The 20,244-nt window shown below is 36.0% G+C and overlaps 1 protein-coding gene across 2 annotated transcripts; it reads right to left on the bottom strand.

Moving 5' to 3' along the window:
* Window positions 1-1,760: 1,760 nt before the first annotated feature.
* On the bottom strand, window positions 1,761-18,966 carry LOC140147444 (9,11-endoperoxide prostaglandin H2 reductase-like). Of its 2 annotated transcripts, none has more exons than XM_072169229.1 (8): window positions 18,884-18,966; window positions 16,801-17,049; window positions 15,578-15,679; window positions 14,963-15,054; window positions 14,075-14,146; window positions 13,518-13,628; window positions 12,675-12,734; window positions 1,761-2,042 (listed from the first exon to the last, which is right to left on the bottom strand). In XM_072169229.1, the coding sequence occupies exons 1-8, from the start codon at window positions 18,954-18,956 to the stop codon at window positions 1,917-1,919; spliced, it is 885 nt and encodes a 294-aa protein (XP_072025330.1). In that variant the 5' UTR covers window positions 18,957-18,966; the 3' UTR covers window positions 1,761-1,916. The 2 variants fall into 2 exon arrangements, with proteins under 2 accessions (XP_072025330.1, XP_072025325.1); XM_072169224.1 differs by lacking the exon at window positions 1,761-2,042 and adding an exon at window positions 9,618-10,849.
* Between the last annotated feature and the right edge of the window lie 1,278 nt (window positions 18,967-20,244).

The raw sequence follows: 20,244 nt of genomic DNA, 5'->3' as shown, positions 1-20,244 counted from the left end.
ACCCATGATCGAGATAAAAATGGCTTCATTGTGACAATAAATGTGGCAGAAGCGAAAGGCCAAGATTTTTGCATCAAAACCTCTATTGTTTATTTCGCTTCATTTCATAAATGGATACCCCCCAGCTATGGGTCCCCCTCCTTCAGTTTGCCACAAAAAAAAATTTACCTCCCACCACTACCATGCAGGTCTCACAATTATTGCACAGCCTCTAATTAGTGGTATTTGTGCAAATTTTTATATACTTAACATTTCAAGAAGGGGGGGGGGGGGGCGAATTGCTTACTAACTTAACTTGCTTACTAACTTACTTTACTAATCTTCAACGAGTCAAGTTTATAGCAAAAATAGGCAAAAAATGTGATATTTTTTAGTACTCTGAGGGGCAGGAAAGGGAATATTCTATGAAAACTGGTCCATTTATCGAATGAATAAAGGAAATGTAAAAAAAACCTTTTTTCCTTTCCCATTAGAACTCTACTGGAACAATTTTTTTGGTAAAATTTTATTTTGTTCCTGTGCTAGGTACATGTTGCTCAGAGAATTCACTCTTTTATGTATCTTAAATTCAAAGATATACTAATTGTATTCATTTTGAAAGGAAAGTTTATTGTAAATTTTCCCATCACATATATTTTGATGAGTGATGATTCAACTCTTTCATATTCATTCATTTTTTGAGTAATAATTATTTGACACATATCAGGCTTTTTAGTAATGGTAACCAACAAAACATCCAAGGCATGAAAGTGACAGCTCAATATACTCAGGAACGTAGGCAATCGGCAAGGGGACAAAAACTGGGGCGGTCAAATGAGCAAAACACATGACAATTGGCAAGAAAAAGTGGGGCAACCGTGCCTGAATATACTGATTTAGTATGACACAAAGGACTATCAAATGTAGAAAAACAAAATAACATATTCAAAAAAATTGGCAAAATAATGAATTATTTCAGGAAAATGGTGATGCAACTGGGAGGCAGAAAACGCATTATCAACTTTCAATATTTCTGACTATTTGGACAGATAGTATCAAACTATAAAGGAGGACAATTACGTTCCTTATACTAAATGTACGTTTCCTGCAAGCCTATAGACCTACACCTCAATGAGTCATAGCTGGGTCCCCCCTTAGGTCTATCCCACCTAAAATGTGAAATGATATGGCCTTTGTAATGATGGTCTTCCAGACTCAATATATATTATTTACTATTGTAGTATTTTATTAGACTTGTTGATTCTTCATGATCTCAAATACAAGTGATTTGATTATATTATCAAGCATGGTTATCAGGTATGGTCTTATGAATATTAATATTAAATATAGGTTTCTCATTGGATGATTCTTATATTATAATTAAGAGAAGTTAGTCATAACCATATAAGGTCATGATGTTCTAAGACACTTGTTTCTAACTTGTAATATCTATGGAATGTCTGGTTTGGTAGAGATCCAAATGTGAAGGAAGTAGAAAGTGTTTGTCTTCATGAATATGGTTTTAAGGAATGTTCACATAATCATAACAGCCTTGGCGGGGCTATTATACTGCATTCCATATGTTACACGTAGACAAAAGAATAATGAAAGTTTACAACACAATACAATTCAACATTGATTTTTAAGTGGATTGAATCCACCCAATTGCGCAGTAACAACATCAGTTTGGTGCAGACGGCACCCAGTAATGGCCGACTGAATTCTGACCATCACTTGGCTTGTTGGATTCGTCTATATGGTGCTGTTCTACAACATGTATATTCTCATGTTTTATCATGGCCACTGAATATTATTAGGAATTCCAGCAGTCTTCTCATACAGATAATTAAAATGGCCACATATGGAATAGCTCTTGGCTATCTTCCAAATTGCTATATGGGAATGTTATGATATTAGTTCATCCAGTTGTATTATTCCTACTCCAATCCTGCTCCCATTTCATCTACATTTTGTTGTGTTACCATGCATAATTTTTGCATTTCATGGTTACTGATGTCATCCAGTTTGGCTACATTATCAGGAGTGAGATTGATATCCACAATCTGAAGCAAACAAACAAACAAACAAGTAAAACAAATCATACTTATATGTGATGCGATCAAGCAAAATGAGTCTGATGTCGATCAAAATCAAAATTCAGTTTTCAATATCATTATATCAGCCATTCTCAGAGCTTTATTTTGCTGAAAACCCCATCATAATTAGACTTATGGTTCCAAAGATATGGTCATTTTAGTGTTGCTCAGAACAATAAAATACAAAGGAAGTTGAATACTATTATTGATTATATCTCAAAATCAATATCCCCGACATCCGACTCATTTTGCTTGATTGCATCACATATACCCGCCCCAAAGAGAACAATTTCAAACCAATATAAACAAGATTATTACAGTAACCAAAATAATATGTGTCCTTTCCAGGGTTGTGACTACGCCGGTCCGCACCGGACCAGCAGTACCCGCCAGCAGTTGCAACCAGCACTCAATCAAAATAAGCTTCCTTCCGACTGGCACAAAATTGAGCAAATATTGTATGTTTATGTACAGATTTTGGTAAATATCAAAAATCTAGGACACATTTCCAGACATCCTGTCTCGACGCTGTAATGTCAACGCCCATTTGGTCACGTGGGCATTAAATTAAGTGACTTTATTTAAATGCCCTAAGACGACTGTTGTAAGTAAACAGTGGCGGCGCCAGGAATTTTTTTTTCGGGGGGGCATTAGGGGGGCAAAGTGAATTTCAGGGGGGGGCAAAATCAACAAAATTTGTGCAAAATTACTGTAAAAAGTGGAAATTTTCGTAATTTTTGTTTTACTGGGGGAAAAACTGGGGGAAAGAGTTCTGACTGGGGGCATCCCCCATGGCACCGCCACTGTAAGTAAATTACCTGGCCTAAATTTAGGCTGGTCACAACCCTGGTCCTTTCCCTTACATGGTATTTCCAACCTGAAAGAGAAGATGGGCATCTTTGTACAGAGAAGGGGGTGGTGTAAAAATACTTAAATTGATTTTTTTCTATGTCCTAGTGATTGCTGTGGATGCCATTCTTTCTTTATATGAAAACCAAATATGGCATCCAGAATGATCATCTTAAGTTTTATTGACAGACATAACTACTACTTGGCTTATAATCAGAACTTTGAAATATCCTAATAAGTTACAAAACACTTTTGAAAAGATATGATCAAGGTTCTTCATACCCTAGAATTTTCTTTAACTCTATCAGGTTTGGTTGATTTTGGAATGGCGATGATTCCTTTCTGTTAAGAAAATAATACATAAAAACATCATAATCATGAACATTTTGCTACCATTCATGACATATCTGTTAATTGTCATATTTATTGTCAATTATCATCACATTATCATCATCATCATCATCACATTCACTCAAGCCTTGAAATAAGCAGGCACAGGGAGCAAATTTGCCTACCAATTGCTCCGACTGGTCTGTGAAAAATTCACAAGAACCAGGAGCATATGTGACACGATCAAGGGAAATGAGTCGGATGTCGCTAAATATTGATATTAAGATATTGGTGAAGAAAGTGTTAAAATTCTTTTGTTTTATATTGTTTTCAGCGATTGATAAATCGGACGTAACTTCACAAAGAAAAGTTGTATCAACATGGGGTTTTCAGTTTCTGAAAGCTTTGAATGTCCTCTTTAGACACATAAGTGAAACTCATTTTTGACCTGGGTCGACATGTGACTCATTCCCCTTGATCATGTCACATATTTTCTAAAAACAAATTGCTCTTACTTCCATTTTCGCCCTTGCTATGATGCAGTAGTGCTGGTAGGTTGTATTGTATTATGCAGAAAAGGGTTTACTATTTGCAAATTGCTCCATTTTCTTCAAAAATTGCTTCAGGTTATTGTAAAATCTCAGTGAACCAGGAGCAATGTTAAAAAACAAAATTGGTTCCAGCCTGCTTATTTCAAGGCTTGCATTCAACATGATCATTGTTATCATCATCCTTGTTATCATCATCATCATCAAAATCATCATTGTCATCATCATCATCATTGTCATCATCACTGCCTTCATCATCATTGGCATAATTATCATCAACCTTGTCCTCATTATCATCATCATTATATTCAACATCATAATCATCATTGTTTTTTATTGTCAATGTCATCATTATCATTATCATCATCATTATCATGATCATTACAACTTAATTATCAACAGCAGAAGCAACAGCATATTTGATGATGCCTTGACAGATTTTTAGTTGGTAAAACTAGAACAAAACAGCAATAGAGAACTAAAACCCAAGGGACATGCTACATTTTTGCCATCTCCACTTATTATCTAAGCCTATATCATACCTCAATAATCCACTTAATCAACACCTGTGATGGTGTACATTTGTGTTCCTTTGCAATGGTGATCACATCAGGATGTATTAATGCTTTTCCTTTAGCAAGTGGAGAATAGGCCTGAAATGTCAATGTATGCTTATTCTTACAATGGGTTTTGAGTGGTACAGTAAGTTTCTGTTTGTCAGCAAACGTGGACAGATGCATGAGAAAGCTGTATAAAAGCGGACACACACATGAACCACATATGTGCATGGTTCCTGGACAGCTTTACTAGACAGAAAACAGCATAAAAAAACAATGGCTGTATATAGTTTTCAGCGTAGAGCCAGTCTGCACTTGGGTTGTGGACACCTGTACCCGTAAATAAAACTCAATTATGTGTAACTGCAGTATGTGTGTGGGGGCTGGAAAACTTGGTACAAAGGGGGTTAAAATTGCCAATTTTCACAGTATCTGAACATGTTTTCTATGTTCTCTCTTTATTCTATTTGTTAGAGGGGCATCCAACCCTGCTAGCAAAAAAATAATACTTACAGTGATTTTGATCCCCAAGTTTTCACAAAATTCTACAAGTTTCTTAGGATAGTTGAATACATGGAGCTCAATCTGTAATTAAAATAGAAATGGTTTGATTAATGTCATTCCAGAAAAAAATGGAAATATTAATAAAACTACTCCCTATTCCAAGAAAATGCTGCAATAATTTTTTTGGTTTAAAAAAATATTATCCTGTTTTGCCAAATGAAACAGCAGAGCCTTAGCTAGATTTTTGTCAGTTTAGAGCTAGCTATATCCTATAAAAGTAATTCCTATTGAACTATTAAAGATACAGTTTAATAGTTTGAACCTTAAACTTCATTTTCAAATGGAATCAGGCTACTGAGGGAAAACTCCATTATTGGTCATATCCTTCAAACATGTTTTTCTCAAAAACATATTTTTTCCCTCACATATGCCATGTGTTACGGCCGGCGAATCGAAGTCATTTGAATACAAGTACCCATCATATATGACCGTACAAACATTGACCATGCTTAATCTGTCTACTAGGGTGTCCATGTGATACCATGGCATACATTTAGGAATTTGCTCTACTTCTGAGTTGAGTCAAACATTTTTATTTATAACAACCATAAATACAACTTAGCATTTGTCAATTGGCATTAATTTTGCATGTTCCAATTAAGAGCAAAACTTTTTGTCCAAAATTGGTGGGGAAATGTGGGTGGAATATGGGAGTTGGCTGGCTACGGTATCACAGGGACACAAATAAGAGGCTGGGCACAAATTAGATAAAATAAGTGACCCATCTAAAGGGGTGAAGAATTCTAGTTCTATTTCATAGCCGTAGGTAACATTACCCACCTGATTCATGTGTGGTACTACTGTCCAAGTTTCTTTGAGATCATTTAGATGCTGCTCTTCAAAGTTGCTCACGCCTATTGATTTGCATAAACCTGTTATGAACACAGAGTATAGAAAGCAGTTGACAATCATGCTGCAACTTTCTAAGCCAGAACAACCTGCATTTTATTGAATGATTTTGATGAGCATAAAATGTGCTTAAAGACCATTCAAATGCCAAATTTGAGAGCAATATAATAAAGAATCTAATCAAGATTTATATATGAAAGTAACATAGGAGTGGCTCGATCAGACACATCTAAAACTACTTCCATAACATATACCCGAGAAGAAGGGGTCTTTCAGTACTTAAAGCCATATTATAACATTTGCTGAGGAGAACGCCCTCAAAACTTTTTAAAATTCTGGTTTTTACATGATTGTAATGTACTTTAGTCAATAAAGATATTCTGCAAAAATCAAGACTTTAGGTGCTGTAGTTTTGTCAAAATCCGAGATTTTGAATAAAACGATGGAACCGGCGTTTTATTATTACGATGGAAATATTAGTTGAACACGTACGCACAGTACGTACACGGCATGCAGGATACACATACACACACCCTAAGGATCGATCGTACCGTATTACAACCGCGGGAGTAACATGCATGGGCGCTAGTAGTAAATTCCAATTTTCTATGCTTTACCTCACTTGTTCAGCTCAAAATTAAAAGGGGACATATCTGACAGTAAAAGCTAACATTTTATGGAAAATAAATACTAATCTATTTTTACAGAAATGTCATAATATGGCTTTAAACGTGGGGTCTTCACTCTTGTTATGACACTTATTAAAAAGCACTTTTCTGCAGTGGCGAAGCTGGGATTTTTTCCAGGGGGGCAAGCCTGTATGGGGCGGGGGCCCAAATCCACCAAACAAAAATTTTGCCCGCCCCTTCCATTCCGGTGGTTTGAAAAAGTGAAGAGCAAAAAAAGCAACACATTTTGATATATATATAGTACCATTTTTCCCTTTTCCTCCTCCCTTTTTTCTCCTCCCTTCTCTCTCCTCCCTTTTTTCTCTCTCTCTCCTTTTTCCTCTTTGATCCTTGCGCTAGGGGGCGGGGGCCCAAATAGCACTAGCAATTGCCCCCTCTCCCCCCAGCAGCTACGCCAGTGCTTTTCTGTGCAATATGAAATATTAATGATTTACTTGTTACAAAAAAGGAAGGTCTGTAACTTTTATTCAAAAATATTGGTGATTGGGTCTTTGGTCATTGGTGATAACAAAATGAGGTTTTAGGTGATAAAACTATAAAACATAGGGTCTGTTAGTGACAAAAATGTAACAAATATGTGGTCTTTGGGTGAGGTATTTTTGGTGGCATGCACAATACTACAAAAGTGCCCCCTCACTTCATCCAGGACACACCCCACAGCACATCCAATATCACACATACCTTGTTGATAGCACTCTTCTAATGCTTGCCAAGATTCTGCTATAAGTTCCTTGGGGTTCTTAGTCCCAGATGGACATATTGGCGAATGAAGTAGGTACAGATCTGTAGACAAAAACACAGAAGAAGAAAACAGCCATCCAATGCCACCATCTCAAGTCATAATATTTGCAAACATGCACATAATATCAAAATCAGACATGTAGTATCAGTCATCCAATCAGGGGACACTAGGCTTGATCGAGGGGACACAGCATCACAGGTAATTTTCAGCCATAGTAAACAGAAAGTTTCAACATTTTTCACTTTGGCTTGTTAAAATTAGAGATAGTGGGTCTTATCTAAAATTAGTGATAGCGAACCTTAGAGATAGCGAACCTTGTTTAAATTAGAGATAGCGGGCCTTATTTAAAATTAGTGATAGCGAACCTTATTTGAAATTAGTGATAACGAACCTTAGAAATAGAGAACCTTGTTCCGAATTAGTGATATAAATAAAGCAAAAAAAAATTCAAAAAGCATATTAATGCTCTTAATGCTAGCCATAGACTTCAACATAAGAAGTCCCAAGTTTTGAGATATTTTCTCAAAATATCAAAAGCTATTTCAAGAACCACTGAACCAATACTAGGCTTGTTTGTACTCATTTTAATGCATTTTTCATGTTGATTCCAAATATGGTCATGAAAATTTGCATTTCTGACATTTTTGAATTTTTAAATTTTAAATTTTTAAATGTCGTCTGCAGTCGACACCCGCGTGAAGAGAGTTAAATATAGAGGAAAACAATTCAAAAAGCAAATTCTATAAAATATAGCAAATAAGAATTCATGAGCCATATCACAGAAACAGTGGAACAAAGCAAATAAAAAGAAATAATACTGATTCACTAAAGCAGCAAGAAGAAATTGGCTGACAACATGAGGAACAAGGGGAACTAACAATAAAAATAAAAGAAATTGAAAGACAACATGAAAAAAAAAAATAGAAAAAAAAATAAATAAACCAGCAAGACTGAGATCGGATAGCAATCTGATCTCAGTCTTGCTCCTCATATAGGTAATAAAAATGGCCACTATGGAATAAAAATGAGAACAAACATTGTTCTGTCACCATGCAGATTGACAAAATTTCACCTTAGAATAAAGCAATCAATCTGATAAGAATGACACAATAATGAAAAATTTACAGCATAGGTAATTCAATCAAACGTTTTAATGAACTTCTTGATAAAATGCATATCTTTATTAATTGTTACATCATTGAAAAGGTAGAATTCACACACAATAGTTTCCTGATATATTTAAGGCTAGCAATAAGGCTGCAATTTATTCCCTGAGTATGCACCACAATCCACTTTCAGTATTGTTTGCATTAAAGGAGGATTTCGTGATCCTAGCATCGTCTTTTTATGACATTTTTCAGTAGATATCCACAAAAAAAGCTTATTTTCAAAATTTCAGTTGATTCCGATTTTGCGTTTGCGAGTTATGCATGCATGATTATGTGTTTTACACTGCTCCATAGGCCACTGATGTAATTTCGTTCTGATATACCAGAACGAAATTCAAATTTGACGATATTTGTGCTAAACGAATTAATCTGCAAGATATTTTTTTTACATAAACATTATGTAGCCAGAGGTATCCAGTGGTATAAAAAATCTCAACTTTTTTTGAGAAAAGTGGGGGGATGAGGCTGTGGATCACGAAATGCCCTTTTAATTGGATGATTGGTAAATTTAAATCCACAGTTTTATAATTTCTTTGAAATAAATGTTTGATTATCACTGCCATAAATGGGTCTAGCTATAACAGAAGATCGGAAGAATATTATTTTAATCCAGTAAACATTACTGCATTGATAAAAAGTGACATTTTAGACATTGTTTTCCATTTTAAATATGGTAACTTTTTTCCAGAATATTTTGGAAGTATGCACCACAATCCCACTATTGCCAGTTAGCTCTATTAAATGATTTAGCTATGTTTCATTTGGCAAAATATGATATATTTTTTAATCCAAGAAATAAGTACTGAAAAAAAAGTATGGGGTATTAAAAGTAAGTTGCTTTCCTTCCTGGAATGAGAAAATATCATGCCTTATGATTTTTAGACTTCCAGTATATTATACCAAACCATTCTCTCCGGTAACATCACAGTTTCTTACATTGCATGGCTGTTAGGCCTTAATGTTCTGAGCACAACTATGCATTTTAGTGTGAATACTATTAAAACAAGATAATACTGTACTGTTGTAAAGTTGGAGATACTACTTAGTAAATTTTTACCAAGTTTCATCAAAGTCCAAAAAGAAATGACCACATTACCCCTGATAAAAAGGTTCATGCCTGGAGGCTAAAGAGTGGCCATCTCTCTTTGGAAGCCACTTGGGGCCAGACTCCTCTATGAATTATGTTGTTATGGGGGGTCTGCCACTCCTCTCGCATAACAAGTCTGTTTTACCTTTCCAAGACAATAAGAGTAAGAGCCTTGTCTACAGGCACAATATGATAGCACCACTGTCAGGGTTCAAATCTGTAACCCACAGATTATGAGTCAGAGAATGTACCACTAGGCCATCGTACTCCAATGACAACTGATCAAAATAGTTAAAAACCAAAAACATTTGTGTCGGTGGTGTAAAAAGCAGAAACATTTAGTTTCTGAAACATCTTAGGAGCTTTCTGGTAACTTATTTGGGCTTTATGTTGGTGTTAAATGGTCCCCACTATTGCCAGTTAGCTCTATTAAATGATTTAGCTATGTTTCATTTGGCAAAATATGATATATTTTTTAATCCAAGAAATAAGTACTGAAAAAAAAGTATGGGGTATTAAAAGTAAGTTGCTTTCCTTCCCGGAATGAGAAAATATCATGCCTTATGATTTTTAGACTTCCAGTATATTATACCAAACCATTCTCCCCGGTAACATCACAGTTTCTTACATTGCAAGGCTGTTAGGCCTTAATGTTCTGAGCACAACTATGCATTTTAGCGTGAATACTATTAAAACAAGATAATACTGTACTGTTGTAAAGTTGGAGATACTACTTAGTAAATTTTTACCAAGTTTCATCAAAGTCCAAAAAGAAATTATCACATGACCCCTGATAAAAATGTACAAGGTTCATGCCTGGAGACTGAAGAGTGACCATCTCTCTTTAAAAGCCGCTTGGGCCAGACACCTCTATGAATAATATGTTGCTGTGGGGGGGTGTCACCACTCCTCCCCCACAACAAGTGGTTTACCTTCCCTGCATAAGCTGGTACCCATTTATACACTTGGGTGGTAAGAGACAATAGAGTTTAAAAGTCCTGTCTATGGGCACAATACGATAGCATCACTGCCAAGGTATCTGAAAGCCAAAAACATTTGGTCGGTAAAAAGCAGAAACATTTAGTTTCTGAAACATTTTAGGAACTTTCTGGTAACTTATTTGGACTTTATGTTGGTGTTAAATGGTCCCAGCTATTGGAGAATTTCAAAGGACCTGGGCTAGTCAGGAGTTCCCAGAAAGCTCCTAAAGATCTTACAAATGATTTTTGCTATGGGAATGTTATGATATTAATTCATCCTGTTCCTACTCCAAACTTGCTCCCCATTCATCTATATTTTGTTGTGTTACCACACATACACTGAACATTTCATGGTTACTGATGTCATCCAGTTTGGCTACATTATCAGGAGTCAGGTTGATGTCCACAATCTGAAGCAAACAAACAAACAAATAAAACATACATATTTATATAACAGAACATGAGAATAACTCAATTCAAACCAGTATAAACAAGATTTATTACAGTAACCACAAAGATATGTGTCCTTTCCAGGGTTGTGAACTATGTCGGTCGACACCTGACAGCAGTACCCACCACTAGCAGTTGCGACCGGCGCTCAATCAAAATAAGCTTCCGTTAGATTCCTTCTGACAAAATTGAGCAAATGTTGTATGATTACGTTAAGATTTTGGTAAATATCAAAAATCAAGGCTAAAATCTGCTATTTTTCATGTTCACATGCATATAAAACTGTAATTTGCAATGACATACACCGCCATCATAAGATTCACTCGATCGGCCACAGCAGCCATTGTTGTATCGCAGTTTCATCAATAGGTGGTGCACTATAATACACATGTCCCAGGCTGGTGTTTCCTTGTAAGTACATTTTCCGACACTAAATTTAGGCTGGTCACAACCCTGGTCCTTTCTCTTACATTGTTTTTCCAACCTGAGAGAGAAGATGGGCATCTTTGTGCAGAGTAGGGATGATGTAAAAATACTGGATTTTTTTTACATGGCCGTGTGTCCTGAACTCGCCACCCTTAGCGTTACATGACAAATATTATGATTTTTTACACCAACCGCGTTTCTAATTAGATTATCTCGACAATCATCAACCCTAAACTAGCAAAAGTATACATTTTTGGAAAGCTGAAGGCATAAGCAATTCACATATATACATTTCAACTCATTATAGAGGGTGACCTGCAAGTTATACAGGGTGGAATAAAAAAGGATTTTGATAAAAAATGGGCCACTCAATGCATTGCTTATTACCAACTTACAGTAATAAACTGGAAGTAAACAACATTCATTTGGTTAGAGGATATGGAAAGCCAACTGACTTTGGAAGAAACCAAAATCACAGCTGTTTGGTAATCTAGGAATATATGGTGTCCCAAGTATGTTAGATTTTTTTACAATTCAACGCATTTTGAACCTAAACATTTTCCCCTAACCCATACAGAAAAAATATGTCCATATTTAGATTCCTCGTCAAATTTCCTTCAGAAAATCTATACTTTGACTATGATAGGATAAGTAATTAAAATTTTACAGTAACTTTTAGATTTTGAAGACATCTGCATTACTTACTACAGTGTTTAATATGACAACGGGTAGTTTTGTATGGAAAAGTTTGTATTTTCTAGACTAAACCAATCATAAATTATTAAAAACAATTAGTAGAATTGTTTAGCTGTAAGGCCATGAGTGTTTTAGATGCTAAATAGAGTCCAAATCCAATTTACAGCCTTTACAGAAGCAGATTACGCACTAAAAATACCAATCCCATAGAGTTTGTGTGTACCACATCCCCACCACCACATCCCCCACCACCGCCACCCTGCCCATTCTGAATTCTATGAAGCACAGTGTCAGTATTAAAAAAGTTCAAGTATTTCTTTTTACAGGGTTGAAAGTGTATTTTATTTAGCAATAAAATGAGACCACAAGCATGACAATACCATCTTGCTTTACAGAGATATCATCATTTGTTTTGAGTCGACTTTGGCAAAATGTAACTTCGCCACCTTTTTTTGGTGGCGAGCTCAAGACACACGACCACATCCTAGTGATTGCTGTGGATGCCATTCTTTATTCATATGAAAACCAAATATGGCCTCCAGTATGATCAGCTCAAGTGTTATTGACAGGCATAACTACTACTAGGCTTATAATCAAAACTTTTAAAAAATCTTAGGAAGTTGCAGAACACTTTTGAAAAGATATGAACAAGATTCTTCATACCTTAGAATTTTCTTTTACTCTGTCAGGTTTGGTTGATTTTGGAATGGTGATGATTCCTTTCTGTTAAGAAAATAATATAGGAAAAACATCTTAATCATGAACTTTGCTACCATTCATGACATCATCACTGTCATTGTCATTGTCAAATATCATCATCATCATCACATTTACCACCATCATTGTTATTATCATCCTTATCATCATCATCAGCATCATCATCATCATCATCATTATCATCATCTATTCATCATCATCATCATCTATTCATCATCATCATAATCATTTCATCATTGTCATCATCATCTGACATAACTGCCATCATCATCATTGTAATTATCATCACCATCATCATAATTATCATCATCAACCTTGTCCTCATTATCATCATTATTCAATATCATTATCATCATCATTGTCATCATCATCATTATCTTGATCATCTACATCATAATCATCAACAGCAACACTTGATGAAGCCTTGATTGATTTTTAAGTTTGTTGACACTAGAACAGAACCATTACTTGCAACAGAGAACTGAACTTAACTCTTTCCATGCGGGGGTCGACTGCAGACGACAAGTTTCCAAAAAAAATTTAAAAATTCAAAGATTTCAGAATTGTAAATTTTCATGACCATATTTGGAATCAGCATGAAAAATGCATCAAAATGAGTACAAACAAGCCTAGTATTGGTTCAGTGGTTCTTAAGATAGCTCTTGATATTTCGACAAAAATATCTCAAAACTTGGACTTTTTATGTTGAAGGCTATGGCTAGCATGCAGAGTATTAAGGAACATGCTACTTTTATTTCTGCCATCTCAACTTATTTATCTACATCATACCTGAGTAATCCATTTATTCAGTAATTGTGATGGTGTACATTTGTGTTCCTCTGCAATCTTCAGCACATCAGGGTGTATTAATGCTTTTCCTTTAGCCAGTGGAGAATAGGCCTGAAAAGTTAATATATGCTGGGTTTGAGTGGTACAGTATGTGTGTTTGTCCCCGGGGTTTGTCTGCACAAATGAGGACAGTCACATGAGAAATCTGTGTTATAGCAGGCACATGGGAACCTGCACATGTCCGCAGTTCCTGGACAGCACTTGTTCAGTGCCTGTATGGGACCATGACAACCTCTCTCTGACATTACAAAATCCACCAGTCGCAAGTGCCTTGTTGGCCACTTCGCGGCCATGCATGCTTCTTGCGTACCCCCCCCATCCCCCCCTGGGAAAATGAACTAGTTCTTTTCCTGGACAGCTTAGGGTAGGATAGAAAACTCTGCACATAAAGGGTCAAATTGCCCATTTTCACTCTATCTGAACATGTTTTCTATATTCTCTCTTTCTTCTATTTGTTAGAGGGGCATCCAACCCTGCCAACAATAAATAATACTTACAGTGATTTTGATCCCCAAGTTTTCACAAAATTCTATCAGTTTCTTAGGATAGTTGAATACATGGAGTTCAATCTGTAATTAAATTAGAAATGGTTTGATTAATGTCATTCCAGAAAAAGGGAAATAATAAACTAGATGTTTGAATCAGCCTTATCGTGGAAACTTGGCATGTTGCCCATGTGGATCGATGCTAAGTCAGGTACTGCGTGAGCAAACTCAAAAATAGCGCAAATAGTGTGGGCGTACACCAAAGAAACTTTGCACGATGTCGCCAGATCTGAACGCTGTACCGGCGTCAGTTTAATTTGAGTACGCTTAGAGGGCACAGGCATGGAAAATTCCAATCTGTTTGCTTATTAATCTTAGGAATCAGCCTTTGGTTTGAAAATGGCACTAATTATTTAGTCTCATCATGTCAGCTCTGGATGTAGAAGTTCAAAACGTAGTCAGCAGGTTTATGTTAGCAAAATCCACGAGGGGCCAGAGCCTTAGCTAGAAATTAAAGATGTCTATCATTTGAATACAATTACCCATCCTAAATATGACCTTACAAACACTGTCTACAGGTTTCAACTGTCTACAAGGATGTCCAGCAAGTTCAATTTGATATCATGACATTCATTTAGGAATTTGATCTTCTTCTGAGTTAGAGTTAAATTATTAAATCAACTATAAATACAATTAGCATTTTGTCAACGGCATTAGTTTTGCATGTTCCAATTAAGAGCAAAACTTTTTGTCTAAAATGGGCGGGGAAATGTGGGTGGAATAAGGGAGTTGACGGGCTAAGGTATCACAGTGACACAAATAAGGGGCTGGGCACAAGTTGGATAAAATAAATGAGCCATTTACTCAAGGGATGAAGAATTCCTAGGTAATATTACCTACCTGATTCATATGTGGTACTACTGTCCAAGTTTCTTTGAGATCATTTAGATGCTGCTCTTCAAAGTTGCTCACGCCTATTGATTTGCATAAACCTGTTTTGAACACAAAGTATAGAAAGCAGTTAGAGGGACAATTATGTAGCAACTTTCTAAGCCAGAACAACCTGAAATTTATCGAAAGTCAGATTTTAATGAGGATAAAATGTGCTTAAAGACCATTGAAATGACAAATCTGAAAGCAATATAATAAAGAATCTAATCAAGATTTATATGAAAGTTTATATGAAAGTAACATAAGAGTGTCTCGATCAGACACATCTATTTCCATAACATACCCTAGAAGAAAGGGGTCTTTTACTACTTAAAAGTGGGGTCTTGTGGTGACATTTATTAAAAAGCACTTTTCTGTGCAATATGAAATATTACTGTTTTTTTACCTGTTACAAAAAAGGTTTTAGGTGACAAAACTATAAAACATAGGGTCTGTTAGTGACAAAAATGTAACAAATATGTGGTCTTTGGGTGAGGTATTTTTGGTGGCATGCACAATACTATACAAAAGTGCCCCTGACTTCATCCAGGACACACCTCACAACACATCCAATATCACACATACCTTGTTGATAGCATTCTTCTAATGCTTGCCAAGATTCTGCTATAAGTTCCTTGGGATTCTTAGTTCCAGATGGACATATTGGCCAATGAAGAAGGTACAGATCTGTTGTAAACAAGAATAGTCTTTAAAAAAAGACAAACATTGCTGAGGCAGTTGTAATGTGAAGTGGAGTAGGAGGTCACATAGGTTTATACAAGAAAGGTTGTTGGAATTAAATGGGGATGGTTTTGGGCTAAATTGGAATGTTATTTAAATGCATTGTTCAAGTGAGTGGAAATTGCAATTTGGAATGAGTAGAAATTGTGAAATATGTTATGTAGGCTTATATGAAGTTAATTATGCACAGTTGTCTGTTAAGGGGGTACTACACCCGTGGCCAATTTTGTGCCTATTTTTGCATTTTTTCAAAAATTATAGCGCATTGGTGACAAGTAAGATATGTATATTATAGGGGCAAGGACTACAACTACTGCACTGGAAATTTTATTTCAGCACAGTTGTGGAGTTACAGTCAAAAATTAGGGAAAACCAATATTTGATCAATAAATCAATAACTACTTGCCTTGAGTTGCTGAAATTTCAATGCAGTAGTTGTAGTCTTTGCCCCTATAATATAATATACATATCTTACCTAAAACCAATGCACTATAATTTTTGAGAAAATTGCAAAAATAGGCACAAAATTGGCCAGCGGTGTAGTACCCCCTTAATATGTAGAATTAAATGTATTTTTCATGTTCGCACTGCCACATTTTCTAATGGGTGGTCAGAGGTCGGCAATATAAGTTAGTTACTGTCAGTTGAACTAGTTTTTAAGTTGAAATATTATGTTCTAAAATCATCCAATGTCACGAAACTCAAGTCACACCTTAGCTTAATTTCTGAACCAAAATATTTGCAAACATGCACATAATATCAAAATCAGACATGTAGCATTAGTCATCCAATCAGGGAACACTAGGCCTGGAAGAGGGGCACTGGGACTAATTGAGGGGATACAGCATTACAGTTCATTTTCAGCCAGGTTTCAGTTTGATTAGGGATATCAGGTCTGATAGTCATTTCAATCATATTTTGTTCAAGACTATTTTCAAATTGTTGCATCGATCAGGGTCTATGCATTGATTGGGTTCAATTTCACTTTGATTTGCTCTCACTCATATGATATAAAGCATGGTTATAGGAACCGCTGATCCAGTTGCAAAGAATTTACATTGCCTTACCTACGTACTCCACACCTAAATCCTTGAGTGACTTCTTCAATGTCTTCTTCACCTCATCATACCCAAACTGTGTTGGCCACGCCTTGCTTGTGTAGAACAACTCTTTCCTAGCAACACCACTCTCTTTCACAGATTTAGCCACTAGATCTTCACATTTGTACAGTCTTGCTGTGTCTATATGTCGTACGCCACATTCTTTGAGGGCGCACACCATGGCTTCATGACTGTAACCGCCTACTGGTGATGTACCTGTGCACACATTACAATAAACATATTCAGTGCTGTTAGAACTGGGCTTCATATGATTTCTAAATGATTTCCAATAGGTGATATGTAAAATGTTTCTTCTTTTTTGAATTCAATCAAAAACTCTTCCTATACCTTTGTATATATAGCCAGCCGTTGTAATAAAATGTCAGTTCTCACTAATTATATGCAGAGGCAGGGTTATAGCGACGCCGGTCGGGACTAAGGGAGGAAAGTTTTTATGGTCTCACGTAGCTCAGCAATGCTTTGCTGTCTTCGATAATGGTTGATGTATGCTAATAAAGCGTTCGATAGGAACAAGGGAACCGTATACGAGTTTGCTGATGTCTATCGGAGCGTTCAGTAGAGCAGCAGGATTATAAACACAGTCAATGATAAAATCATAATCAATTTCCTACTCAAGTGGTCATTAAATACCTATGTCTGGGGTCGTGTTTGCGGTCAATAGAAAGTCAATAATGTGTGTAAGTTTATGTGTACATAAAGTGGTGTAATTAGGTTTCAAGGAGTTGTTAATTCAAGCATGATGGTCGTAAAATTGATTCGATCGATATTTTGGTTAACGCGTGGTATCGGAGCGGAATGTACAATTGAGCGGAGCCTGGTAGAGTTTGCTACAGGTTTTTATGGGTTTGGGCTTTGATAAAAGCCAGGTACCTCTCCGATACAAAGCGCTATCGAAGACAGCAAAGCATTGCTGAGCTCAGTAGACCATAAAAGCTGTCCTCCCTAAACCGGCACTAAAAATCCAAAAAGTTTTCAGTGAATTTGTAGAAGCACTGGACCTAGTGAAGTGCTAGGATCATTCACAGTTAATTTGAACAAAAATTCAAAAAAAAAATATGCAAAAATTACAGTTTCAATACAGTAAGAAACAAAAATGATTAGGGGTATATACCCCCTAGCCTATTTCCTGATCGCCCCTGTTCGCTAAAAAGATTGTGCCTCGAGCCAGCACTAATTGGATAGTAAAATTAGCCGGCACTCAACTTGGGCTAGATATAACCCTATGCAGAGGCGTAGCTAGGATTTGCGGCATCTGGGGCAATGATAAGAGCCCCCTTCTCGAAGGAGGGAGACAGCTGACACGACAGGATCCCAGTGGTGTATCTGAGATAACTTGCTGGACATCATTTTGGCTCAGTAAGCTTGGTGGTGTACACATTCATACTGGGCAATGTTGGGACTGTAAAGTTTTCCTGGTGACCTGCTTCAAAAACAAATGGGATTTTTACAGTATTTTGGGTTACTCCTTCATGTAATTATACACGAAATTAGGGTTAGGATTAGGTTAGGGTTAGCTTACACGAAATAATTACATGAAGGATAGACTGTATTTTGGTCTGTAATCAAGGAAAATTTAATTTGGTGTTATACAAGCCAAAAAGAAGATGCACACACAAATTTTGGTCAATACTTTGCCCAGCAGATTAAGCTGGCATATGCCTGTCAAAGTCCCACAAGATTTCTACAACATATCCAAATTGAAGGTATACTATTTAAGTGCTGGTTCTCAAAAAAAGAAAACAATTTTATTTGCCTAAGACAATAAAGCTACACATTTGTGACACAATCTGCCCAAAGTCGGCAATGATGAAATTGAAATATAGGCAAAAATAAAGAGCAAAAAACAATACAAAATACAAGAAAATAAAATGTTCATAGCTTTGCAACCAAGCATACCTGGGAATTTAACATCAGTAAACTTAGGTACTGAACAAATCAGTAATGGTAAAAACTCAAAATTTCTGACTTTGATCTGACCGGATCAGATTGTGTCACATTTACTGATTTAGAAAAAGTTGATTAAACTTACCAATACCCAAAATTGGTATGGACAGTCCATTTGAGAGTGTTATCATGGGTCCTTCCTTTACATCAGATGTCATCTTACTTGCTATAACAGAATAATATATGAGTAAAACAAGAATAGTCTTTGAAACTGAGACCATAATACCTAAAATACCTGTCAGTTCTAATGGCAAGATAGAAACCTGTAAACACTGGTATGTGATTATTGACCTCGGGGCTGTTGCTAGGGGGAGTGTATGGCATTTTTACCAACTGAAATCCTTTTTGCTGCCTAACATTGTGAATTGTTGACCCCAATTTTTGCACTAGGGTGCCCACAAATCAAAAAAGTAGGAGGGGTTTAATTTCAATAACAACACTTTTAACCTAATTGCTATTGCAATATCTCATGCCCCAAGGAACACATATTTAAAATTCCTGTGACGCAATGCAATTTGCCGACGGACGAGGGCATGATTTTGCCGACAACAATTACCATTTACCAACAAAAATATATACAGCCCCCATCTAGCTATGGCCCTTATAATTGAACCAAGTCATTTTCACCAAGTTTAATGCAAGTCCTATAATCTTATTGATCTCTCATGACCTTGAAATGACCATGTATAATTTTGGAACTCACTATAAGTTTGTTTCATTGGAGCATTCCCCCAAAGTTCTTATCTTTGCAACCAGGGTTTTTAGTCAATTAAATGATGTCATTTTGGTTCACTATTTTTGACAGCTATCGAGGTTAAACAATTATGGTTTTAATATAAATTTTTAACATAACAAAGTATATTATATATCACATTGACTATATTTACAAATATGTATTTATAAATACGCAAGTGACCGCCTGCCATAACAGCTTGTAGACAGTGAGTCCGTTAGTGTCACATCACAAATATTATGAATTTTTACACCAATCGAGTTTCAAATTACAATATCTCCACAATTATCAACCCTAAACTCGCAAAAGTATACATTTTTGGAATGCTGAAGGCATTTATAAGCAATTCAAATTATTCATATTTCATCTCATTATACAAGGTGAACTTCAAGTTATACAGGATGGAATAAAAGATTCAGATAAAAATGGGTTACAATAATGCATATTGCAAACTTACAGGTATTAACTGGAAGTAAACAACATTCATTTGGTTAGAGGATAGGCGCCTACTGACTTTGGAAGAAACCAAAAACACAGCTCTTTGGTAATCTTGGAATACAGGGTGTTCCAAAGTATTTTAGAATTTTTACAATTCAACATATTTTGAACTGAAACTGCGTCATCATCCCTATATCTTCGTGTCAAAAATTGCCGTGATAGTACCGTGGATAGAACGGCGAATCACTCTCGTTTTTTAGGGATTTTTCGAGATA

The sequence above is a fragment of the Amphiura filiformis genome, chromosome 1 (assembly GCF_039555335.1).
Source record: "Amphiura filiformis chromosome 1, Afil_fr2py, whole genome shotgun sequence".
NCBI lineage: Eukaryota > Metazoa > Echinodermata > Ophiuroidea > Amphilepidida > Amphiuridae > Amphiura > Amphiura filiformis.
Note: the sequence above shows the minus strand (reverse complement) of the source record. Positions and strands in the feature narration are given on the sequence as shown.